This window comes from Diceros bicornis, chromosome 37 (assembly GCF_020826845.1).
Source record: "Diceros bicornis minor isolate mBicDic1 chromosome 37, mDicBic1.mat.cur, whole genome shotgun sequence".
Classification (NCBI taxonomy): domain Eukaryota; kingdom Metazoa; phylum Chordata; class Mammalia; order Perissodactyla; family Rhinocerotidae; genus Diceros; species Diceros bicornis.
The window spans coordinates 20,946,881-20,974,145 of record NC_080776.1 but is presented as its reverse complement, the minus strand read 5'-3'; the positions used below and the strand labels follow the sequence as shown (position 1 = coordinate 20,974,145).

Here is a 27,265-nt window from a genome sequence, read left to right as displayed (position 1 = left end):
TTAAATTGCCATTAATGTCTTAATGATTACTTTAGTTCACTAAACTTGAAGCTTTTTCTTCTGGTTTATTTATTTTCAAAACTCGTATTATCTAGGAATCTCTACCTGGAATTTATTATTTTGCCAAGAAAATAATTCTCTCTCCACCCCACAATCTAATCAGAATCTAGAATATTCAAAATGGCAGCAATCCATCAGCCAGGGAAGGAAAGACTCCATGAATATGGTCACAAAGCGACAAAAACAAATAAGACCTAATCATAAAACTTCAATAGGCTAATTATAAAGCATACATTAGAACTATGGATCTCTAAAAGCTTAGTCTTGTCCTAGCGCTAAGTTTGGCTTCAAAGCATTTGCAGACAGTTTAACACTACACTTCCAAATGATTTCTATTTATTTACACAGAGGAACACATATATTTAACATTCCTTTTAATTACGAGTTACTCATAATTACAAATTACTAATTAATTATGAAAAGTTGTTATTTACACGTAATATTTAGTCAAATCAATAAATACTTGATGCCTGGACTTGTATAAGAAAGATACAAGGGGTCAAAAAGACATGAACTATAATCCCAACCCTGAGGGATTTTAAAATATACTTGGAAATGTTAAAATGCCAAATAATATTTTAACATTCATTCATGGAAACAATAAGAGATATCCTTTAGCTATCAAATGAGTGACTTAGTCAGTAAATGCCCCCTTATGTAAAGAGAAAAAAGAGACACCTGTCAGACTGGGAAAGCCTGCCCAGTAGTCAGGGAAGCATACCAAAGAAATTAAAAGGTGAATGAGGTCTCAGAATTTATTAATATTAACTGTTAAACAGTTAAGGGCTTACTAATTTACTTTTGCTTTCAGAGATTTACAGCCTGAGATGGATGGCAGTAATCGCAAAGTCATTGCTCCTCTCCTAACTCAGAGATACCGGAGGATGGTCACCAAGGATGGCCACAGCACACTCCAAATGGATGGCGCTCAAAGAGGTCTTGCATATCTCCGAGATGCTTGGGGAATCCTAATGGACATGCGCTGGCGCTGGATGATGATGGTCTTTTCTGCTTCTTTTGTTGTCCACTGGCTTGTCTTTGCAGTGCTCTGGTATGTGCTAGCTGAGATGAATGGTGATCTGGAACTAGATCATGATGCTCCACCTGAAAACCACACTATCTGTGTCAAGTACATCACCAGTTTCACAGCTGCATTCTCCTTCTCCCTGGAGACACAACTCACAATTGGTTATGGTACCATGTTCCCCAGTGGTGACTGTCCAAGTGCAATCGCCCTACTTGCCATACAAATGCTCCTAGGCCTCATGCTAGAGGCTTTTATCACAGGTAATTGTTTTTGTTCTTAAAAAAATTACAAATGTTTAGGACAGGGTATAGTCAGTTATAAGCAATTGTGTTATAGGATAATTTATTTGCATTATTAGCAGGTAATGCCTGAGACTGAAAAGAAAGAGTCTAGGTCCAAACGACAGGAGTAATCATAAGAAACTTGATCCTATACTTCAATTTTACCTATTGCAACTTCTTAAGAAAAAAGGGATCATGATGACACTAACTTGTAGCAACATCTTATGCCAAAAAAAAGGTCTAAAACGAGTTTTTCAGAGAAGCTAAATATTTTGTTAAATAAGTGGATAAGTAAGTTCAACGCATATTTGGACAGTCATTTTACCTAACAGAGGAATTTGATTTTTTTTTTTCTTTACTGGGCTAGAACTTTCTCCTCTGAGTTTATCTTTTCAACATTTACTCAATACTAGTGAGCACCAAACATTATATGTTAGAGAACAAGTATACACATCCTTAGCAAAATGCACTGGAAATATGGCTACAAAGATTATGAAACTTTGCTTATAAACCTGGTAATACATAAGACTCTTTCCTCTAATAAAGTAGGGCTAGTGTAATTTTTATAAGTGAGATATACAATTAAAAAATCAAAAAATAAAGCAAAAAGAAAACCTGGTGTTAACTCACTACCCAATAATAATCTGGGAAGGTAAGCAATAGGCCATATGAAGGGTGATCTGGAATGAAGTCCCAGTGTGCCACCAACTGGCTCTATAACCTGTAACAAATCACTTAACCTTTACCACAAGAGTTCTTAAACTGGGTTAGTCATTAGATAAAATTTAGGGGATTTGTGAACTTAGACAGGAAAAACCTGCAACTTTTTTCACTAACCCCTAACTGAAATTTGGCATTTCCTTTGATTATAAATGTAGACAACAAAAAACAATAGCATCATCAATACCTGTAACTTTGATATAAACAGAAACTACAGATACGTTTATATCACACTACAATACTCCAAAATTACAGTACTAAACCCAGAACTATATTTTGTTATTTAATGCATTAATAAAGCACATATAGTATTATAATTTTTTTAATGTTCAATTGGATTTCAATATATTTGATTTCTTTTGTATGTATTTTATTTTTATGCATTTAAAATATAATTCTGATAAGAGATCCATAGACCTCACCAGCCTGTCAACAAGATCTCTGGTACATAAGTGGTTAAAAAAAACCCTGATCTAGGGAGCTGGTCCAGTGGCGTAATGGTTAAGTGCGCGTGCTCTGCTTCAGTGGCCCAAGGGTTCGCAGGTTCGGATCCCGGGCGTGCACCAACGCACCACTGGTCAAGCCGTGCTATGGCAGCGTCCCATATAAAGTAGAGGAAGATGGGCACAGATGTTAGCCCAGGGCCAATCTTCCTCAGCAAAAAGAGGAGGATTGGCATCGAATGTTAGCTCAGGGCTGATCTTCCTCACAAAAAAACAAAACAAAACAACAACAACAAAACAACAACCCTGATCTATAGCTTGGGGGCACAAAGAGGATGCACTTGAAAGGTACACTGAAATCACCTTAGAGCTAGAGTCTTCTAAAAAAAAGTTTGTACAAGTTTTAAAGTTAAAAAATTCTTCAATGTATCATGCATTCTACTGGTCCCCTCCCCACACCAAATCATTCTACTCTGAATCTAATCTCTACTTCAAGTTGAAGTAATCTAGTTGCAACTAAATTGCATTTATTTTCTGTTATATTTTTTTAAAGTAAGGCAAGAATAGAGGAAATGACCATTCTTTGACTTTATAACAAACTAGAGGATAAGGTTTTACATTTCTATGTAACAAAAAGAATTTTGCTTATCCATTTTGAAATCATAGTTTTTAAATAAGAATGTACGTAAATTCTTTAGGCAAATAAGACTACCCTAATGAAGAATGAGTTCAATTCCTGACTCACGTGGAAGGCATGGCACCAAGAAATGTCTAACTATTTGATATAGTCTTCTCATTCAGAAAGGATATTAACATTTAAAGTGTTCATTCTAAAAAAAGATTCACTGGTTTCTAATTCAGGTGCCTTTGTGGCGAAGATTGCCCGGCCAAAAAATCGAGCTTTCTCAATTCGTTTTACTGATTTAGCGGTAGTAGCTCACATAGATGGCAAACCTAATCTGATTTTCCAAGTGGCCAACACTCGACCAAGCCCTCTAACCAGTGTTCGGGTCTCAGCTGTACTCTATCAGGAAAGAGAAAAAGGCAAACTCTATCAGACCAGTGTGGACTTCCACCTTGATGGCATCAGTTCTGAGGAATGTCCGTTCTTTATCTTTCCACTAACCTACTATCACTCCATTACACCATCAAGTCCCCTGGCTACTCTGCTCCAGCATGAAAATCCTCCCCACTTTGAATTAGTTGTGTTCCTTTCAGCAATGCAGGAAGGCACTGGAGAAATATGCCAAAGGAGGACATCCTACCTACCCTCTGAGATCATGTTACATCACTGTTTTGCATCTCTGTTGACCCGGGGTTCCAAAGGTGAATATCAAATCAAGATGGAGAATTTTGACAAGACTGTTCCTGAACTTCCAACTCCTCTGGTTTCTTAGAGCCCAAATAAGACTGACCTGGACACCCGTATCAATGGACAAAGCACTGACAATTTTCAGATCTCTGAAACAGGACAGACAGAGTAAGACGTGTCCCCAGCACCCTAGTTTTTAATCTATTAAATACACCCAGCCAGTTACGCAGCCACTTTTCCTTCATCACATCTCATGTTTTCTTTTTTTCTCAATGCTGATTACATCTCTCTGATTACATCATGGTGATCAAGCCTATGCCCACAAAAAATCGCTGAGCTAGCAATACACATTCTGGAAATATAACACTCTACTTCACAAAGTTTGTATCTGTGGTTATCTGCTGAAATCAATGCCTCAACATGACAGATATTTATACAGAAATGTTGTTGATGAATTTATAAGGATGTCGTATGATACCAGAAATGAAGGTAAAATGGACAGTGAAGTTTAACAAGCTGAACTCTTCAGCAAATCAACCCCAAATCTCTCAATTTCATCTGCAAGTTGAAACAACAGTCTAGTGGCAAACATAACTCCCTGGGTAGAATGATGATTTCACAATATTTAGTGAACATCCTTTTAAAACTCTTATTTTTTCAAGACAACAAAGATCATTCCTTTGGTTCCTAATACTACAAAACCAGGGTAAGTATTACTCCCTTGGTTTTTAACAGCTAAGAACAAAAATTCATAAGAAAAAGAGCAAAGTATAGACTTATACATAATCCTAAAAGCATCTGAGAATGACACCCAAACATGCATATGGTCGTATATGTGTGGCAGAAAGTGATCAGAGCAAATAAGACCAGCTCCAGCCTGAAAGGAATCCGTAGGGTCATATTTTTGGCAAGGAGATGCAAAATTATATCTACATTAAAGCCACCCTGCATAATAATCAAATAGTGATTTAAAAATTATAATAAACTGTTCATCTGAATGGCTTCCAACTTAAGTAAAAACATTCCCTTCCTACCTATCATTCATTCACTCAGTGGTATAAAAAACCATGACAGCTCTAAATAACTCACAAATTCAAATATATTTAAGTTTTTGTAGATATAAAGGTTTAGTTAGATATAATTCAACTAGGGAAAAAAATCTACAATAGACAAAGCAAAAAGTAATTATTAGGCAACAAAGTATTTTCAAACCCAAATTCCTGTTTCCAGCTTCAAATAGTTTTTTCTATAAACACAAAATGAGTGTTTATTCACCAGTGGGAGGTTGGACAGATGAACTCTATTCTTTCTTTCCAAATCTAATACTCCATAAAAATTATGCTTTCTCTGTTTAATTTTTTTATTTTACATATACTAAGATGAACCTTTCCCTTACCTCCAGTTTAATTTAAGACTATCCTCTGAATACTTCTCATTTCAATAAAAAAATCAAACTGTCCTCAAACAAAACAAGAACCAAAAAAGTCACCCTATCAGATTTCAAATAGATTTGTGGCTGCTCTTCTTTTCTGAAACTTCCCTTACTCAGGTTTATGTGGGAGAAGTGAAAGATTAACCCTCCCTACTGGTGACGACCCACACAGGAATCATCTCTTGGAATAAATACTAGCTGAGTAAAGGCAAGCAGTTGTGAAGAGCAGGGCACAGCAGCAAGTCACATTTTTCTACTCTTTGACTAAAAGGAAAAGAAAATAAAGAACAACTTTGGAGTGGTCTAAGACTGATAATAGCAGAAGAATACCAAGGACACAGAAACTTAATTATTGTGAACTTTTGCTGTTTGAAAATCTTAGGCATTCTTAAGTACTAGCCAGACGACAGATTTTTTTTCCAACCCACACTGTTGTAACACATGTAGAGAGCAAGAATTCTTATTTCTATAATAAAGCAATAAGATTCACCTAACCTGTGAAAATAAAGTAGTTATTGAAAATTTACATGGTATGTTTTTTTCCTTGGAGCTCTACATCACTTACATAGATCACAATTCCAACAGTTAAGTGAAGCTGCCCAAAGTGACACAACAAGTGAGGAAGATCTGGGATCTGAGTCTCCCCATAGACACAGCATGCTCTCCATTCAAGTCAGCTGAGTCCCACAGCACACTATTTATACGTAAACTTCGCATCTGAAAACTAGATGTAACTTCCCCACACACATCCCAAAAAAACTCTGTTAGGTATACTAATGCTATTTAATAAACGTTTCACAAATAGACAACTAAGAAATGCAATCAAAAACCTTTTGTCTAGGGAGCTGAAAGCTTCTGAAAGCACTGTCTGTGATTCTTTCGCTTCAAAGAATCACAGTTTCTACATTAAAAATTACATTTTCTGCAAAGATACCATTACCCTTTCAGGAGAATGGAGTGCAAATGGGAAGAGGGGGAAAATTATTGGGAGGTGGGAATGGCAACTCTAATTCCTGGCTGTACAGCTCACTAACCTGGGCCACCTGGGAGCTCAGTGATGGTATCGCAAACACATGATCAGGAAGACGATGTTGGAACTAACTTAAAAAATGCTTCTGGAAACCAATACAGATAGTATGACAGCCCCAACAAACTGGAGATAAATAGTTACTACAAATCATAAGGCCTAGTGTCATATATCTACAAGCCCATAGTACCAACTGCCAGTAGCAGCCTAATAACCAAAAATTGATATGTCTACTTCAAAGTATTTCACACCAAAACACACTAATTGGTATGACACTGGGCTGAACCTGCTGGTATCGTCTGGATCATTTTTTATTTTTTAATGATCTTTTAATTTCATCCTATCAGAATCATACTATAAGATGATCACTGGAACTAATCTCCCCCATGGAGCTATCAATTCCTATTGAGTAAGAATTATAAGCCCAATATCACAGGGCTTTTTCTACCTCCACATTCTCCGAGTATTCACAGCAGTTATGCACGATTCTTACCCAGATGTCTCTAATTCCACCCATTTCTCTCCATGTCAGAAGCAAATACAGGGCCGGCCCCGTGGCTTAGCGGTTAGGTGCACACGCTCCGCCACTGGAGCGCACCGACGCACCGCTTCTCCGGCCATGCTGAGGCCATGTCCCACATACAGCAACTAGAAGGATGTGCAACTATGATAAACAACTATCTACTGGCGCTTTGGGGAAAAAAATAAATAAATAAAATTTTAAAAATTTAAAAAAAAAGAAGCAAATACATAAGAACCATTTCTAATTTTAAAAAGAACAAATCAGGGCCGGCCCTGTGGCTTAGCGGTTAAGTGCGCATGCTCCACTGCTGGCGGCCCGGGGTTCGGATCCCGGGCGCGCACCAACACACCGCTTCCCCGGCCGCACCCCACATACAGCAACTAGAAGGATGTGCAGCTATGACATACAACTATCTACTGGGGCTTTGGGGGAAAAAATAAATAACATTAAAAAAAAAAAAAACAACAAATCATTCTGGAACCTTCAGGACTCAAATTATCTTACTTTGATGTCATAGGACAAGTCACAATTGATCAATATATCAGTGTGTCCCAACAAACTAATTTAGTACTGCTATTCTTGAAAAATTTAAGATACAATTATGAGCAATTTTTTTAATCTACAATATTTTCAACAAAAGTGGATTACTTACAAAAAGCTCAGAATCATTAGCACAGTTAATAACCTGACATAAGCATCTTATCAAAAAGCATTCAATAAAAGCCATTACGATATATTTGAATATACATATGTGGAAATTGCCCTGGAAATTGTTTTTAGTAGGAAAAACTTTAATATTCTTAACCACTTCACACCAATTTAGTTTTATGGAACTTGCCTTTTCAAAGATATACCTATAGGATGCAAACAAAAGAACATACACTCTTAACAGAGGAGGGCTGGAGAAATTACCCTAATTGAATTAATACAGTTAAAATATGAGGACGGCAAATAATGATGAAAAAGAACTTTATACTCATCTAGTCCAAACCACCAAAGTGTGACTATGTGTCAAATAGTTAATATCAAGCTATTCTCATGACAGGAAACACTATTTTCCCAAGGCAACCGAAGCCATTTTCGGACAACTCTAATTATTAGATTGTATCAAATATCTGCCTCCTTAAACCTACCCTTTAGACTCATACAGATCAAGTCTGATTCCTCTTTCACATGACTGTTAAACAAATATTTGCAGAGTGACCCTATAAACCCTCCTCTCCACTCTGTCCTGTCCATAGTCTTGTCTCCTATGTAAAACAGCCCGATTTCCTTCATGCATTCCCCATCACAGGGCTACAAACGCCCCAACCATCCTACTCCAATGTATGGATCCTTTCAAGGTGTGGTCCCAGTACTGACCACAATACTTAAGCTGCCCTGTGATGACATAAAAGACAGTGGGCCTCTCTATCACCTGACTCACAGAGGACACTTTAGTTCCAGTAAATGCTGCACTGGGACACCACGGCACTTCTGATTAACATCAAGCACAGAGTCAGCTGAGAGGGCTGTGCCTTTCCCCAGCAGGCTGCTGTTACACAAGTACTCCATACGTTAAATCCTAGAGAGTTTACTTATGCGAGACTTTGCATTTTCTGCTGTTAAACTTCCATTTCATTAGATCTGGTCTCTTGTTCCATCTTAATTCTGATCCCAAGTCCCAACTGTTCCACTCTATAGCTATCCCTCTGGACAGTGAATGATTTGAAAATCTGATCACACACCAACACTGTCATCCAAAGAAAAAGAATAATTATTCGGCACCTAGCACAAGGCCTATCATGAGTAGGAATTCAATAATTGTTGAACAAATAAATGAGTCCATATACTTTTATTTAATCCTAAAACTTCTGTAAGGCATTATCACCTCCATTCATTATGAGCCTATTGAACATCTGAGAGCTTAGATTATCGGTGATCTTCTCATTCCAAACCCTGTACTCTTTAAATGACTCCTCATTGCCTCTCCATATTCACTGGCAAAAGTACTGAATCAGAGAAGGATGGGAGCAGAGGTGTTGACAAATCCCCCAGAATAATACTTAACCAATAGTCTAGAATACGAGTAAAGCCATTCAACTAGCAACAAGTTATCTACCCATTCTGTTCCAAATTTCTTCAATGCTACACTCATTTAACGGTTTTGCATTAATATACCTGATTATTCCCAATGCCATGTTAATGAGTGATAAATTTAAATAACTGATATGTTAAAAGGAATTTCATATGGAAACAGTGATGCAAAGTTGATTGTTATAACTACTTAGTTTTTAAGAAAACAATCTGCCAATCAGTCTGTGAATAATATTTATATATTTAACATATGTTTTTCAGATGTTTACCACTGTCAGACACAATTATGCTCTGGAGAACTCTTTTGGTACTTCTAGGAATTTGGAACTTGTATGGTAATTTTTGTAATTCCAATGTTACCATGAATTGGCATTTTTTCCCTCAGATATTAAGATCTACTGGCAGTTTGTAAGGTAGTGCCTTTAATCAGTCAGAAAATCCATCTTAACATTATAGATCCTTTACTATAAACTAATATAAACTACAATTAATTCACCATAAATACTGAAATCCTGTTCTCTATGTTCCTCTTAATTCACTGGCTACCTTAACTATATAATTTATTTTGACTGCTCTTATCTCAAAATAAGAAAAAAAGAAAGATTATACATCAAAAAGACCAGATGAATAAATGACTAAAGTAAGAATATTCATGGTCTGCTCTCTGATACAAAGGCAAACCTTGTAGCTTTTTCCCTATTTCTTCTCACCTGTGAGATGCTATCTACACAGGAAAAGGAGTTAATAGACTGGTCCCTAACTTGAAATTTCAGTTAACAAGACAGCCTTAAATACGAATACATCCCTTGCAGAGAACACAAAGGCATGAAAAGTTAATAAATCAAGTAAATCCTAATGGCTGTACTCATCATCCCTGGTTTCATGCAATAGAACCCTCAAATAACCATGGGATTCTAAATGCAAGCAATGTTACAACTCCATCTACTGGAGAGGTGCAGGTAACTGAGTCAATTTTTAATAAATCTATCCTTATATGTGAGCCTTGTTAAGAACTAGTATCATGGAAGTCTAGCTAAAAATACTCTAAAACAGTACGAAAACCTTACCTACATCTTTTCGTCCTGGTTTTTCAAAACGTCTATCACCCCTAAAAAAGATAAAATAAGTTTCAAACAAGACCTGAGAGTAACATATAGATTTCCCATCCCTGACACCCACTTTCCTATGTTTCTTTAAAGCATTTCTTTTTCAAATTATAAAACAAATACACAGTTACTGCCTAACATTTGGAAAATAAAGAAAAGCACAAAGATGAAAAAAAATATATCCACCATCTCACCTACCGAAAAGGCTAGCTTCTACTGACCCAGAAATGTTATCTTTTAAATTACATACATTTTTAAAATTATAGACATGCTTTAATTCAGATATATGCTGTGCATAGTTTTATATACTGCTTTTAGAATGTGTTTTCCCACATCACTAAATATTTTCAAAACCATCCTAACTTTACTGGTTATGTAGTATTCTACTGCGTAGATATATCATTATATAAGAAACCACGCTGATATTAAGCTGTTTGGCTTGTTTCCGATTATTTTATACTATAAATATCATCACAGTGGACATCTTTGTACATATCTCTGTGAAACTTTCCTCACTCATCTTGATAGACTTCATACAAAGTCATAAACTATAATATAGAGAAGATGCTCTGATTAATAGCAACAAACAATAAAATGTCAATGTTTCCCACTGCATGCTAATCAAATAGCAAATCCAATTAATTACTAAATATCCATGCTGGCACTAACATATTAACCTGTTTATCTAGAATGCTTCTTCCTTTAAATAAGAATCATTTAAAAATTTCTAACATACAACTTGATATCAATAATTAACAGCATTTTTTAAAAAAATGAAATCTTGTAAGTGTACCAAGAGGCTTCTCCTCTGCAGAAAGCAGAAAGACATAAGTTTTTTACACCAAGAAACCTTTGCACCAAGATGTGGATCCTTAGTTACCTTTCCTCCCAGCTCTGCGACCTATGCATTTCCCTGCCACCTCCTCGACCAAACACACCCTCTACTTCATCAAAGCTTCTTTGGTAGAAACCACATTCACCTCTGCCCCTGCCTGAAAATAAGAAAGAAAAAATGATAGTCAGATGTCAACATCTGGCACACGTTCAACACCAAAGATTAATCTTTAAAGTTCTGTCTCTATACAAAGCAAGATGTCCACATTTAAATATTTAGCGAGGCCCAATGGATCCTCACCTGTGAGGCCAATGACAGCACTGAAGTAGTTAGACCACAGGAGGTTGAAAGAAACAAGTTAGAAAAGTGGTGTAAGAGTCCCAGTCCCAGTCCTGAACAAAAAACAGTGCCAATATTAAGCTCTTTCATAAAAAGTTTAATAGTGAAATTCTAAGATCAGTAAACCATTACTGCAAATTAAACATTTTATTGGATTATTTTCAACAGAAATGGAAGATTTGGCACGTTTGAGAAGAAAGCAGATAAAGTACAAAAGCCAAGCACAAATGTTAAAATAATTTATCTAAATCTAGAGAAAGGATAATTTAATAGGGTCAACTCTAAACTATCCATTTTGTGAACTGACTCCTTAAAGATATTCCACAGCCACCAAAGGCACTCTTTCCCCTTTGCTCAGCTCCTGAAGTAAGGCAAGCATCAGGACTAAATCTGAACTACAGAGCTGGCAAGAGTGTGTGGATGCAGGGATTTAGAAGCTCTAGAGGGTCCAGTGTATACCAGCCTTTACTGAGAGCAATTTGGTTAAATCTATCAAAATTTGACTCAACAACTCTAACTAGAATTTATCCTAACAGAAATACTCACACAAATATGCAAATACATATGTATAAAGATGTTCACTGCAGTTAACAAGAACAGAAACAACCTAATCAATAAAGGATTAGCTAAATAAATTCTGATAAAACAATTCACTAGAACACTACGAAGCCACAGAAGATAAAGTACTGACATTAAAAGAAATCTAAATTATTCTGTTGAATGACAAAAGCATGCCAAAGAACAATACATATAAAAATGATTCCATTTATATAAATGATATAGCTGCATAGTTAGGGTCAGGAAGGCTATAAATCCAGCTGCTGGGTCTGGGGGCAGAAGGCAGTATGCACTTTCAGCTTTATACTTTCTGTACAGTGTGAGGATTTCCCAACTAACATGCACCATTTGTATACAACACACAGGTTAGAAAGTGGTTTGGGGTGGGGGGGGACGGTCTACGAATGTATTTATACTCAGATGAAATCTTAGCCATCATCCCTAGCTTCTCCAACAGTATAAAATCACCCATATAAAAATGATGATAGGGCCGGCCAGGTGGCTTAGCGGTTAAGTGCGTGCGCTCCACTGCTGGCGGCCCGGGTTCGGATCCCGGGCGCGCACTGACGCACTGCTTCTCCGGCCATGCTGAGGCTGCGTCCCACATACAGCAACTAGAAGGATGTGCAACTATGACATACAACTATCTGCTGGGGCTTTGGGGGGAAAAAAATAAATAAATAAAATTATAAAAAAAAATGATGATAAATCTTGAATAAAAGCATGAATGCATTCCAAAGCTAAATATAATTCAGTTAAATAATTATTTCAAGTATCCATGCAGTATTTCTACTTTTTAGTTATAATTTATCAAGAACTAACTCAGAATACAGTGTACTTTTATATGAACTTATTAAGAAATATACATTTTAGGAACAATGGGTACCCTCTTAACTAGTCCAAGTATCCATTTCTTCATCTGTGAAGTGAAAGAGAGGACTAGGGTTCAACCATAATAATCTTAAGGTTACCTTCCAGTTGTGCCAACTTAACTGTAAGGTAACTTAAAGTCAACTCCCAGTTGCAGTTCCTCTCTCCTTAAGAAATATATATATTTTATTTAAGGTCCTAAAATAGTGTGATACAAACTGTTATACAACACTGTAGTGATCCCCTACAATGTTTTAGGGTGAAAGAAAAAAAGTCCCCTGTCCTTTTAGAAAACAGTTTTCTCAGGAAAACCATTAAGTACATAGCACCTTAAAAAAGTATTTCATTCTGGAAACATATGAATATGAAAAATAGCCTTCAGGTTGCCAGAAAAACAAGCAAACCACAGACAAAATATTTTCTGCCAGTTATGACTAGTATTGGCACTGGTCCTCCTTATGAGACTGAAGGTTTGTAAGTGGGCACATAAAAAGAATCAGATTCTAGAGCATTCCAGCTTGTAAAACATAAGGAACAATCTTCTAAGTACAAGGCCCATAATCATCTATAAATGTAGTGCCCATACAGAAGGAGCAAGTAAATGTAACATGATGAATCTTTCAAAAAGCTAAATTGGAAGGACTGTCCTATTGTCTGAAATTTCACTCTATTCTTTTTGGTGTGTGTATGAGGAGGACTAGCCCTGAGCTAACATCCAATGCCAATCCTCCCCTTCTTTCTTGAGGAAGACTGGCCCTGGGCTAACATCCGTGCCCATCTTCCTCTACTTTATACAGGACGCCGCCACAGCATGGCTTAACAAGCAGTGCATCAGTGTGCACCACAATCCGAACCTGCGAACCCCAGGCCACTGCAACAGTGAATCGTGCGCGCTTAACCGCTGCGCGACCGGGCAGCCCCACCCTATTCTTTTGGGGGATTAAAATATACTTCCTTTTAATGACGATGAAGACAGTGGCTGACAGTTGTATGGATCTGCTTTATTATTAAATGTCTTAACCAGATAAAATAGAAAGATGATGACTTTATGTTGTTTCCCTATCCATTTACTTGTTTAAATTTTACTAGTTCATGACATTTAGAAGTCTAGAAATCAGTCAATTTTTCACCAAAGTTTCCTCAAGTTGGAAAGAGCCAGGACAATCATCTAATGTTAGCTCTGCCCATGCAAAAGAAAAGCCACAACAGTCATTATTTAACAACAACTTAAAGTTAAGTAATAAGTGAAGAAAACACAACCACAGATTAATGGTCTCATGAGACCAATAAAAAGAATCACGGTTGGGAAATGGTTAGATGTATTTTTTGCAAAGTCAGTTCATTCATTTGACTAGTCGCATGCCACTCTCTCACGTCAATATTAATTAAGTCACTGCTTTCATCACAGTATCTATCTTTTGTACAGGTCTAAATTCTGCACATGAGTTCCATCCTATGTGATAACCCAACACTTCAAGAAACCAGAAAGCAGGGAGAAATTTATCAAATTCAACAAATCCTTCACTTGTTTCTTGATATGGAATTTTTTTTAAAGCCTGTTTAGAGAAATTGGTTGGTATTTCCAGCACACAAAGTTGGTGGTCACTTGAGGCACATAAAACACCTGGCTTGCAGGCCACACTTCTTGATTAATAAGATCTCTCCATGACTTGCCCTGAAAAGCATTAGAGACAAAGCTGCCTGAGTGCATCCTCTCCTCACTGCCAGCCCACCACAGGAAAACACAGCAAACACCCAAGTAGCAGGCCAGAGCCATCTCCAAAACACCATCGCACCACCAAGATGCAGATCTCAGACAAACTCTGGACCAATGGAACCTAACTGCACGTGGGAATCTGCATGGCCTGTAGAGCTTTTGAAGCACACACACACCTAAATCTCACCATCCAGTGTTCTATTGCAGAGGTATTTCTTTTAAGTTTTATAGATGATTCTAACAACTCCCCAGGTTAAAAACCACTGTTCTAGAGACTGATAAATATGAATTGAAGGAAAAAACACATATAACTCAGTAATAGTACCTGGCCCACAAGTGGAGAGTTTTGGCTTCATTATTCACAACACCTGCATTCCCATATTCTGAATGGACTACTGAAAGACACCTCTTCACAGGAATGCACAATTTAATATAGTCTCTATAAAGACTAGGTATAAATTACTCTATTCATAAGGTACAACTTGAAGGAAAAAGAATTTAGATGCTCCACACTCACGATCATGCCAATCTGGGTGGTGCAATATGTGGAGACAATGGCCTCTGTCTTTGGAGACTTTCTAAAAGACCTCTTTAAGAAAATTACAAGGTATGTTTATACTACTGCTATGATTTAACCAACTTAGAGGTAAGTGCTCAAGTAAACATATTACAAACATCCAGAATGCCCTTATGTAGCAGAAAATCAATGAACCCAAAATAAGCAGCAGATATCAAAGAAACAAGTAACATGGAAATAAGAATTATTCTTCTAAGACAAGACACAAATCTATAAAACTCTAAGTTAAATAAATGACTGCTGCATAATTATTTTTTGTTCTACCCCCTAAAATAGCCCTAGTATTCATGAGACAGGTTTTACTAAAGCCTCTCTCTGGCTGGGGACACTCTTGGCACATGGCCTTAGATAGAAACCCTGTGTCACAGAGGTCTACAGGGGTGCTGCTCCAGCAGCCAAGGCACTTCAGGGAGCTCTGGCTCTCCAAGTGCAAGGTTCCCTGGGGACAAGGAATACAGATAATAAAGATCTGCCAAAGTTAAGTAGAACCATCTAAAATCCTTCACACTCAAATCTCTATGCTAGAACTCCACTGCTCCAAATCAGGGACTGTAGAGCAGATATACTGAGAAAAGTTCAGAAAACAAATGTTCAGGACATTTAGTATGCAGTTAATATCAAAGAGCAGTTTTTTAAAAATCAAGTATTAAAATATTTTTAAAGTGATTTCCCTATCCTCCTCCACCTCCCTCCTCCATTATTACTTTTTCACATGAAAGCTCACCTCGCCCTCTTGAAGAACTTCGACCTCTAGGAGCCCCCACCACTGTTCCTCCTCCTCCTCGTCCTGTCAATCTCAGGACAGCAGCACTATTTACAGACATGGAAAAGTTTCTCTGCCAAAAAAAAAGAAAAAAAATGGATAAAACAGATAAAACTGCATGTTGCTTCTCCCCATATCCCAATGCATATATAAAATGGAATCTAATTACTACTAGCAATGGGAAACCATAACTACAAGACACACTAAGATGATCCAAAACCTGATTTTAGCTGAAAATTTCAAATTAACATTTCACTCAACAAACATTGACAACCAATGCCTTAACACTAAGTTAGGTTCTGTGAAGAAATATTAAACAAACAAACTTTAAATGTTGAATGTATCCGGAAGCAGAAAGAAATAGAAAAAACTTGGTAAAAGAGATCTGCTTTGAAAGGGCCCTTTAACTAGTGAAAGGTGGAAAGATGAGGGAGTCAGAAAAAGGTCTGAATGGAGAGCAGCATGATAGAGAAAAATGATCATTTTTGCCTCATTCTGCTCACCGATGTGAATTAGCAACTTCATGTAGTATTTAATACAATAACAAGACTCAGAAATGATGGGGAAAGGCCAAATAAGAATCTACATTAAGATCAACCACCTTAATGGGGCAGGAGAAGCAATGCTTGCAAAAAATAAACAAAACCCCAATCACTCAGTCATTAGCCTGCACTTGCACAGCCAATCTGGAATAGGATCAAGAACAAAATAGTAGTGCGTGGGCATCCTTCAAACATGAAGAGGAAGACAGGAGGCCTGGGCGCCAAAAATATGTGTAGTTGACACTTCTGGATAAATGGAATATATAGGGCTTAGGAAAAGGTAAAGCAAGAAGCAATTATAAAAATCTTGAAAAATGATCTATAAAATATAAAACTCCTGGGTGTCTGAAGGAGAATTTCACAAGACAGTTTCAAACTCAGAAAATTTTGGGATATATCCTTACCTGAATACTTTCTAGACACTTAGACCCTCATAGACATTTGTACAAAACTGCAGAGGTGCGGTACAGTGAGGAAAACCCAAGTGGGGCCTGGCCGTAGCCAAGGGGCCTCCTGGCAGAGGGAAGAAGTGAGGCTTAAAGTTGGGTTGAAAAAGAATCCTGAATATTTTGTTTTGTGAGGAAGATCAGCCCTGAGCTAACATCTGTTGCCAATCCTCCTCTTTTTGCTGAGGAAGATTGGCCCTGGGCTAACATCCCTGCCCATCTCTTCTTCTACTTTATATGGGACGCCACCACAGAATGGCTTGACAAGCGGTGCATCAGTCTGCACCTGGGATCCGAACCTATGAACCCCGGGCCGTCGAAGCAGAGAGTGGGAACTTAACTGCTACACCACCCAGCCGGCCCCCGAATCCTGCATTTTAACTAATATTTTAAGTACAAATTGTTTTCCACTGTAAAGTCCTGATTTGCTGTTTTGATCCAAAATCAATTGAAATGTGACGTCTATACCTCTTTTGAAGAAATCAACATGTAATTGGTTAAAACCTTCTACTTTCATTATTGAATTTCTCATTTTAATATATAGGTTTATTTTCTCCTCATTAACTGTCTCATTACTTGTCTTTTCAGAATTTTATTCAATACACTTTATTCAGGTAAATTTTGGAAACTTATCAATGTAAATAAGTTTTTTTCGTTTGAGTTTTATAGGTGTATAACCATATAATCAAATAACTTCAAAATTGAAAACTTAAGATATGAGCCGGCCCCGTGGCTTAGCGGTTAAGTGCACGCGCTCCACTGCTGGCGGCCCGGGTTTGGATCCCGGGCGTGCACCGACGCACCGCTTCTCCGGCCACGCTGAGGTCGTGTCCCACAAGCAGCAACTAGAAGGACGTGCAACTATGACATACAACTATCTATTGGGGCTTTGGGGGGAAAAATAAATAAATAAAATTATAAAAAAAAAAAGAAAACTTAAGATATAATCAGTAACTAAAACTTACAAGGAGACACCCAACTCGAAAACATTTATTTCAAACTATATTTTAATAAAACTTATTTAAAAAAAAGCTGGTTGAAACGAATGCATTAACTAACGTTTTAGCAAAGAATAACTAGTGGAGTTATTGAATAATGCCTCTAAAAACACAATTAAGCAAGACTGAAGTTCCAAAATCTAGATTAATACATTCTAATACTGGAAAAACAGAGATCAGAGCTAACTCCATTATGTGTATACACCAGGATCCCACACACCGAACACTTCACTTCCAAACTATCACATGGATGAAACTCAAAGGCACCCATTTATAGGGTGCAGGGAAACTCGCATATGCTTTCGTACATTCTCATACACTGCAGCTGAAAGTACACACTGGTATAATTTCTGGAAGGCAATTTCTCAAAGTATATTCAAATGTCCATGCCATTTGACACAATTCTTCTTCTTACACATGTGAAAAATAATATAAGCAGAAAGATCTTTAACTGTAGTACTGTTTGTAAGAGTAAAAACGGAAATCAGCTAAGTATCAACCAATAGGAGTTAATTTAAAAATCATGGTCATCTACACATACAATTCTATGCAGTTGTTTAAAAAAATGAGGCAACTCTATTTATTACGTTGAAACACATGAAATTGCTAATATTCAACCATTTCTGATCCACAAAAACTGCAATTACATATGGTCGACCTTATATATAAAGCACAGTTGGAGTTAGAAGCATGGAGACGCCAAAAAAAAAAAAAAAAAAAAAAGAAGCATGGAGAGGCCAGATTGCCTGAGACTGAATTTTGGCTCCTTTACTCAACTTCTGTGTGCCTCATTTTCCTCATCTATATAATGTGAATAGGAATAATATTTGTAAGCTACTTCATGCGTTGTTGAAAGCACTTAACACATTAAACATCAAGTGCTTAGAACAGTGTCTGACACATATTAAAACTAAATATTTGCCATTATCTCCTAAGTAGATGCTTAGGGGAAAACAGTAAAGTGTAGAACTGTGTGTATAGCATAGTATCATATATGTGTATGTGTGTTTAAAGGAATAGATATTTAAACAGTTGGAGATATATTAAATATACCTGGAAGGCAACACAAGAAAAGGGAAACAGTGGTTACTCCTGAGGAAGAACAGTAGGGAGTTATGAGTTTGGATGAATCACAGACTTGCTTTTCACTATAAGTGCTTTTTGAATTGTTTACTTACATGCATGTATTATATATTCAAAAATGCACAAATGAAGTAATTTGCTTTGATGTCAAATAAATTAAATACATCAATCTGATAGCAGCTACCTAAACTATAGGTGTCATGTGTAAAGTCATGCTTTTAAAACTGAGATATATATTCAAGGGAAATGCCAAACCAAAAGAGCAACTAGAAGATCTGAGCATCAATTCTGTTCTAAGAAAACTTTTTTTCCTAGTTACATTTTATACATACATGCATGCATGCATACATATATATATAGAGAGAGAGAGAGCATAAAATTAACTTGCATTTCAAAGATAAAATATCTATTTCAGGTAACTTCAGAAAACGTAAGCTATGCAACAAGAAGCTATTTTAGGTTATTAGAAGTATTCACCTCCCCCAAAGGGGTAAATGGGATGAAAAAGTATTCAAAACTCTCATCTATGAAGATCTAAACAATCCCTGAAGGAGTGCGTGACCATCCAAAGGACAAACATCAAAATGTTAATGAATCTTTTGCCAGCTTTAAGCACTGTCCTACTCCAACGTATTTTATAAATAACAAAGGCTTCGAAGTAAATCTCAGGAAATCCTAAATAAGGTATTTTAAACGCTTCCATTTCATTAATGCTTCCATCATGTGACCCTGATGATCTTCTGTGACTACCGTGAAAAATTCCCAATTCTTACATTAAGCCCCTGTAATTATAGCATCCAGACCTTAACATCTTAAGATAAACTTTTCCATTATAAAAATAAAATGAATGGGCCGGCCCCGTGGCTTAGCGGTTAAGTGCGCACGCTCCACTACTGGCGGCCCAGGTTCGGATCCCGGGCGCGCACTGACGCACCGCTTCTCTGGCCATGCTGAGGCCGGGTCCCACGTACAGCAACTAGAAGGATGTGCAGCTATAACATACAACTATCTACTGGGGCTTTGGGGGAAAAAATAAATAAATAAAATTATAAAAAAATAAAAAATAATAAAAATAAATAAATAAATAAAATGAAGATTTGGTGCATAGGCGTAGTGCATACCTAACTTTACTCTTTTTCAAATTGTGGACCAACAGTTCCCAGCAGCACCTGTTGAATAATCTTTGATTTTCCAAATGATTTGTATAGCCACTTACTAAATATTAATTTCCTAGAAATGTTATGGAATGTTTCTGGATGATTCAATTACTCATTCTGTTGATTAAAAGCCTAATCATGTTTTGGTAACTAGCAGCAAGTCCTCCTCCCTACTTATTAAAAAACTTTTCTTGCCCATTTAGTCTCTAAGAAATCATTTAAGGAAAAACAAAAAGAAATTATTAAAAACATGGATAAATAGCTTAAAAATTGTAAGAATAATCACAAAAGATTAAAACCGGTATACTGAGCTATATAAAAATTAGCTTCTGTATTTAAAACAATCATAAATGAAATTAAATGCAATTTAAAAATTCAGAAAACTTAACAGGTTAGGGTTAGCTCATATAAATAGTATAAATCAACAAAAAAAAGATCAATATCCAAAAGAAATATTGGCAAAGACAAGAACACAAAATTAAAAGAAATATAAATGCAAACATTTGAAAAAACTCTTCACTGCAGTGGGGAAATAAATGCAAACTCAAAGAACGGAAGAACATTTTTTCCAAATTTGCAGAGAATTTTTTTCAATGAAAATAGTCAATGTTGGAAGTGCAGAACAATGCTTAGTGTACACCATCATTTGTACAAAAAGGGAAAAAACATATTTCATATTTACTTAGAAAAATATACAAGAAACTGCTAACAGTGGCTGCCTTTTGGAAAGGGAGACGGATGGCTGGGGGAAGAGATGAGAGAGAGATTTTCTATTATACATTGTTCTGTAAATTTTGATTTTTAAACCATGTGATTTATTACTTATTAAAAAAAATAAATTTGAGAAATAAAAATACTGAACACAGCAAAAGTAATGCTAAAATGCTATAGTTATGGCAGCAGTGAAACAAGCGATATCCTCATACAAAGCTTCTTAAAAGCAATTTAATAATATGGAGCAATCTGGTTTTATTTCTGGACTTTCAATTCTATTCTGCTGATCTATACGTCCATTCTGTTGCCACAGTTTTGATTACTGTAGCTTTGTAGTAAGTTCTAAAATCAGAAAGTATGAGTCCTCCAACTTTGTTCTTTTTCAAAATTGTTTTGACTACTGGGGGTCACTTGCAATTTCATATGAATTTTAGAATCACCTTGTCTATTTCCACCCAAAAAGCCACTGAGGATTATGCTGACAGTAGACTGATTAACAATATTAAGTCTTCCAAGGCTTAACAAACACTGATGTCTTTCTAGTTATTTAGGTCTTTAATTTTTTTCAACAGTGTTTTGTAGTTTTTAGTGTAAAAGTTTTACACCTCCTTGGTTAAATTTATTCCTAAGTATTGTATTGGTTTTGGTGCTAGTGTGAATGCAACTCTTTTCTTAATTTCCTTTGCAGATTCTTTACTGCTAGTGTATAGAAATACAACCGATTTTTGTGTGTTGCTCCTGTACCTACCTACAACTGTGCTGAATTCATTTAATAGTGCTAATAGTTTTTTTGTGGATTCCTTAGGATTTTTTATATGTAGGACCATGTCATCTGCAAAAAGAGATAGTTTTACTTCTTCCCTTCCAATTTGAATGCCTTTTATTTCTTTTTCTCGCCTAACTCCTCTGGCTAGGACTTCCAACACAATGTTGGATATCAGTAGTGAAAGTAGGCATGCTTGTCTTGTTCCTGATCTTAGGAGAAAAGCTTTCAGTCTTTCACCATCGAGTATGATATTAGCTGTGGGTTTTTCATAAATGCCCTTAATCATATTGACGACGTTCCCTTCTATTCCTAGTTCACTGAGTGCTTTATCATGAAAAGGTGTTGAATTTTGTCAAATACTTATTCTGCATCAATTGATATAATCAAGTGGATTTTTTCCTTCGTTCTATTAATGTGGTATATTACGCTGATTTTCTTATGTTGCACCATCCTTGCATTCTGGGGATAAATCCCTCTTGGTCATGGTGTATAATCCTTTCAATGTGCTGTTGGATTCAACCTGTATTGGTATATTTTGACAACTGAAGATATACAAAGAAAAAAGACTACAATAAAACACACTAAATGTTAATAAGTAGTTATCTCTACATAGTGAGCTTATGAGTGAGATTTTCTTCTTTATACCTTTCTGTGTTTTCTACAATGAATATAAATACCTTTTATAACAAGGTATTGGTGCCAGCCCTAGTGGCCCAGTGGTTAAGTATGGCACACTCCACTTTGGCAGCCTGGGTTCGGTTCCCAGGCACAGATCTACACCACTCTGTTAGCAGCCATGCTGTGCTGGTGGCCCACATACTAAAAAATACAGGAAGATGTTAGCTCAGGGCAAATCTTCCTCAGCCAAAAAAAAAAAAAGTATTTTATTGATTTTAAAGAATATATAAAGAAATCGTAAAATTAACACAAAAGACAAAATCCAGTAAAACAACGGGAAATGGACACAGGCAAATCAAAAACCATAATGGCCCATAAGCATATGAAAAGATGTTCAATCTCACTCGTAACTAGTGAAATACAAATTAAAAACAACTCTCATAGCCACCATTTTGGCGAAAATTTAAAAACCAAGAGCTGGAGGGTTGCATAAAAATAAGACTTCTCATATACTGCTAGTGAGAGTGCAAAACTGGCTTCAGTCACTACAGAAACAAATGTGGCAATACCGAGTAAAGTTTAAAAAAAAATGCAAAGAACCAAAACCCAGTGATTCCACTTTTATAACAGGTCCTAAGAATGCTTAGTGCAGTATAATCTGCAATAGCAAAAAGTGAAAACCTAAATATCCAACCAGAGAAGACTGGAAAAACCGTGGATTTTCCCACATAGGGAATACTATACAGTAGTGATGAATAAACTAAAGCTATGTGTATCAACACAGATAAATATAAAAATCATTATTAAAAGAAAAAAGCAAGCTGCAGAATAAAAACTATGCTGCATAATAAAAGCATGCTATCTTCAACACAAAATTTATAGCCCTATAAAATAAGACATTTATGGCATATGAATACACAAATATGTAATGAAAATTTAAAACATGAAAGAGAAAAGTAATCTACTTCACAGTAATCTCTGGGGAGGAAGAAAGGGGTACACTCCAGGCAGTCTCAACTGTATGAGAAATCTTATTTCTTAAAACAAAAAAAGACACAAATATATCATAATTTTAAGATCTGATATATCTGAATAACAAATATACTTGTGTTTTTAATATTTTCTATACTTATCAATTTAAAATACTTCATAACAAAAATATTTTTAAGAAAAATTAAACCAAAATATAGCCAGATGTCAATTTTTTTGAAAAAGAAATTTGTCAGTTTTGAAAAAGAACTTTTCAGCAATAACTGAACATAGGACCCTTTCTTTCCTGTGTACTCTTCACAGCAATAAATATCTTTTGGTCAATGAAAATATCTGCTGATGACCATGGATGATAGCAGATTTCAAGAAAAAATACAAAACTAGTCTGCTTTAGAAGAAACTATAAACAAAAATTGCTTATGAAAGTACAGGGCTGAAAATCACCAAAGATTAATATCATACCTTTCTTAGAACTTAACATAATTCTAATAGAGTTCTTTTAATAAGCTTTTCTTTCTTCATAGAGTGACTTCCTCATGCAAAATACGGCAAGTGTACAGGAAACACCCAGGGTTGTCACAAAAAGTAATGATGAAAACAGAGTGGTGACGGTTATACAACTCTGTGAATATACTAAAAAATAGTGAATTGTATACTTTAGAAGAGTAAATTTTATGGTATGTGAATTACGTCTCAATAAAGCTGTTTTAAAAAAAAAAAGTGATGATGATTCTTCATTTAAAGTGACATTCCAGCATTCTGACAAAGCTCTTATTTTTCCATTTTAATACAATCATGATTCAGTTCCTTAAAATCAGAAACTTTTATTTATCTTTGGACACAGTGAACTAGAAAAGGACAATACAAAATCTGCTACTTTCCAGCCCAAAAGTCTAACCTTCTTATAATATCATAAAAAAAAACTGGTGACAGAGAGCACATTTTTAAGCACATTTTAAGCTGAAGCTCTACATTGTCCTTCAGTGGCAGAATGCATTGGTGAGAATTCAGGTTGCCAATTACTTCTGAAAAACTACATTTCTCTGAAAAGAAGACCCTCCCCCCTCAAAAGAATAACTCTGTGTCTCTACTCTAAATAAGTTATAAGGGATGGTTCACATTGTCCTTAAAGATCTAGTAACATTTCTTTATCTCTACATAATAGTCAACAGTTTCAGATCTAAAGCAGAATCTAGTCAACTAAAAGAGAAGCATCTACAGAGTAAGAAACAGTAAGAAGGAAGCAGACCTGTGGAGATGCAGGATACTCCTAAGGGCCTAAGTAGTAATAGCTTCCTATTTTCATGCCTCAGCGGGAAAGAAGAAGGGTTTGACCTGAGGCTCAAAGCTAGGCACAAACCTGTTCTTCTTCTGTAAATGGTACAAGAGCCAACGGCGGCAGGGGCTCCTCCTGTAGGATAGGCAGAAATTCTTTATCCAGAAGATCTGAAGGTATCTGTATGACCAAACACACGACCATGAGATTACCACTATCCCCCCAATTACAAGAAAATAAAACAAGAAAAAACATTCTTCTATCTGCTGCTGATTATTATAAATATATTATAAATATGTAGCTTATGCAGCCACAATTAACTTCGGTGGTACTTACATATTCTGAGAGGGTCAAATAATAAAAAGCCCAGTCACCCTCCCCATCCTCACATCAGACTACCACTTTTGGATCTGATATATAGCACTGACTCTGGGATTCTACAGTGCACAGTGGAAGAGTAAAAATCACCACATTCAACTCTAAATAGAGGTGGTAAGGAGTTTTACAAGCAATTGTATCTGTCCTTCACTAAAATTTGAGATTCTCAATCCATTAATAAAATTTAAAACAAAGCATATTTAAAAATTAGAAGGGGTCTGCCCAGTGCGTAGTGGTTAAGTTCGCACGCTCCACTTTGGTGGCCCAGGTTCGCAGGTTCAGATCCCAAGTGCAGACTTACACACCGCTCATCAAGCCATGCTGTGGTGGCATCCCATATACAAAATAGAGGAAGATGGGCACAGATGTTAGTTCAGGGCTAATCTTCCTCAGCAAAAAAGAGGAAGATTGGCAATGCATGTTAGCTCAGGGCCAATCTTCCTCATGAAAAAAAAAAAACAGAAAATATTATTTCTCATTAGTCAGATACTAAAAGCACACTTTATACCGCTTGAGTTTTGATAAGTGGCACAAATGTGGTGTCACATTTTAAGATCTTCTCTCCACTAAAAATTTTATATTTAATTCAAAAAGGGAAAGAATAAGGGGGCCGGCCCAATGGCGTAGTGGTTAAGTACACGCGTTCCGCTTCAGCGGCCTGGGGTTCACAGGTTCGGATCCTGGGTGTGGACCTACACACCACTTCTCAGGCCACGCTGTGGTGGCATTCCACATACAAAATAGAGGAATACTGACACAGATGTTAGCTCAGGGACCATCTTCTTCAAGCAAAAAGAGAAGACTGCCAACAGATGTTAGCTCAGGGCCAGTCCTCCTCACCAAAAAAAAACTGGAAAGAACAAGAGAAGCAGCAACTCTTCTCGCTCCTAACTTCGCTCCTAACTTCTAGCCGGAAAGAAGAATAAGAGGTGCAATAATGCAAAGGGAGAAATTCCTCCTTTCTCAGCCATCAAAACTGGGATAGGGGCCGGCCCGGTGGTGCAAGCAGTTAAGTGTGCGCGCTCCACTGCAGTGGTCTGGGGTTCGCCGGTTCGGATCACGGGCGCGCACCGCCGCATCACTTCGCAAGCCATGCTATGGCAGCCTCCCATATAAAGTGGAGGAAGATGGGCACGGATGTTAGCCCAGGGCCAGTCTTCCCCAGCAAAATAAGAGGAGGATTGGCAGATATTAGCACAGGGCTGATCTCCGCGCAAAAAAAAAAAAACTGGGATAGAGACAGACATGGAAGAGGTTAAGAGGAAATCAGCTAGACAAAGCATTAAGTGCTGACTATTCTCCTGTTTCCATGAAGCTTTCTACTCCAGTAACGAAATCTCAGGTCTTCTCTAAAATATACAGAGTGCATTATACTTAGGAAAGCCTCTGTTAACTACTGCAGGTTTCAAAGCAGGAAAAAAAGAATAAGGTAGAGAGAAAAAACTGTGGGTATTTCATGTATCAATACATCACTGTACATACCCTGAAAACTTATGCATAATTCTGAACTCTTTCCTACTTCCTTACCTTGTTGTCTTTAAGGAAAAGTGCTAACATTTCTTCTCTACCATAACGATAGTCTGCTAATTTATACTTCGGCAATGCTGGAGACAGAGGAGGGGATGTAATGCTCCCACCACTGGACAGAGCTCGGAGCCTAGAATAGGAAAGACACAGAATATAAAAATGAAGCATCAAATATTCTGGCACTATGAACTTTTTATTTTTATATAATATACTATAAAAATCTTCATTCTAGTTCTTTAAAAGAACAGAAAGAAATCCCATTATCTCAAAGTATCAAAGATTTTAGCTTTAATGCAACCTGCTATCATAGCACACGAAGAGCACAGTTCACTGAGAAATAACTAGACAACCATGTGGCAATTCTTCAACTTAAAAGGTATCGTGGCACATCCCTGAGAAGCCTAGAGGGTGAGGAGGGGACACTTTTTTCAAAATTATAAAAGTAACATGTGATTAAAACATAAGTGAGATATCACCTTACACCCATTATTAGATTAATAAAAATTAATAAATCTGACAATACCAGTTGTTTGGTAAGGATGTAAAACAAGGGAAAATCTCGGGGGCCAGCCTGGTGGCGCAAGGGGTTAAGTGCGTGCACTCCGCTGCGGCGGCCTGGGGTTCGCCGGTTCGGATCCTGGGCGTGCACCATCGCACTGCTTGGCAAGCCATGCTGTGGTGGCGTCCCATATAAAGTGGAGGAAGATGGGCACGGATGTTAGCCCAGGGCCAGTCTTCCTCAGCAAAAAAAGAGGAGGATTGGCAGATGTTAGCACAGGGCTTATCTCCTCACAAAAAAACAAAACAAACAAACAAACAAAAAAAGACGGGAAAATCTCAAGTAGTATTGGTGGGATTATAAATTGGAACAACCACTTCAAAGAATGACTTGGTAATATTTAATAAAATATTTAACAAAGTATGCTATACAAAAGAAAAAGCAAAATACAGAAAGAAGCTTGTAAAAAAGATACTTTTATATAATACATATAAACCTGCAAATAGGTTTATACTGTTTAAGAACACACAAAACGTAGCAAAAGCATAGAAACAAACATGAATTGACTAATACAAAATTCGGGATAAGGCTGTATCTGCAAAGGG

The 27,265-nt window shown here is 36.7% G+C and overlaps 2 protein-coding genes across 6 annotated transcripts in view; one reads left to right on the top strand and one right to left on the bottom strand.

The window, feature by feature from the left end:
* GIGYF2 (GRB10 interacting GYF protein 2) overlaps window positions 1–27,265 on the bottom strand; it is a 144,508-nt gene that overhangs the window by 73,585 nt on the left and 43,658 nt on the right. For 4 of the 5 annotated variants that reach the window (XM_058533220.1, XM_058533223.1, XM_058533221.1 and 1 more), the window contains 5 exons: window positions 26,162–26,291; window positions 24,341–24,436; window positions 15,628–15,739; window positions 10,888–10,999; window positions 9,969–10,009 (listed from right to left, as the gene is read on the bottom strand). In XM_058533220.1, coding sequence (XP_058389203.1) covers window positions 9,969–10,009; window positions 10,888–10,999; window positions 15,628–15,739; window positions 24,341–24,436; window positions 26,162–26,291 — 491 coding nt within the window. The remainder of the gene's footprint in view (window positions 1–9,968; window positions 10,010–10,887; window positions 11,000–15,627; window positions 15,740–24,340; window positions 24,437–26,161; window positions 26,292–27,265) is intronic. The other variant, XM_058533225.1, reaches the window with a different exon arrangement.
* On the top strand, window positions 888–3,453 carry KCNJ13 (potassium inwardly rectifying channel subfamily J member 13). Its single transcript, XM_058533239.1, has 2 exons — window positions 888–1,111; window positions 3,393–3,453. The coding sequence occupies exons 1-2, from the start codon at window positions 888–890 to the stop codon at window positions 3,451–3,453; spliced, it is 285 nt and encodes a 94-aa protein (XP_058389222.1).

Bases quoted from the DNA above. Each gene is read 5' to 3' on its own strand.
- KCNJ13 (XM_058533239.1), top strand. From the start codon at position 888: ATGGATGGCAGTAATCGCAAAGTCATTGCTCCTCTCCTAACTCAGAGA. The intron at 1,112-3,392 runs GTATGTGCTAGC...TTTCTAATTCAG, and splicing joins CTTGTCTTTGCAGTGCTCTG to GTGCCTTTGTGGCGAAGATT.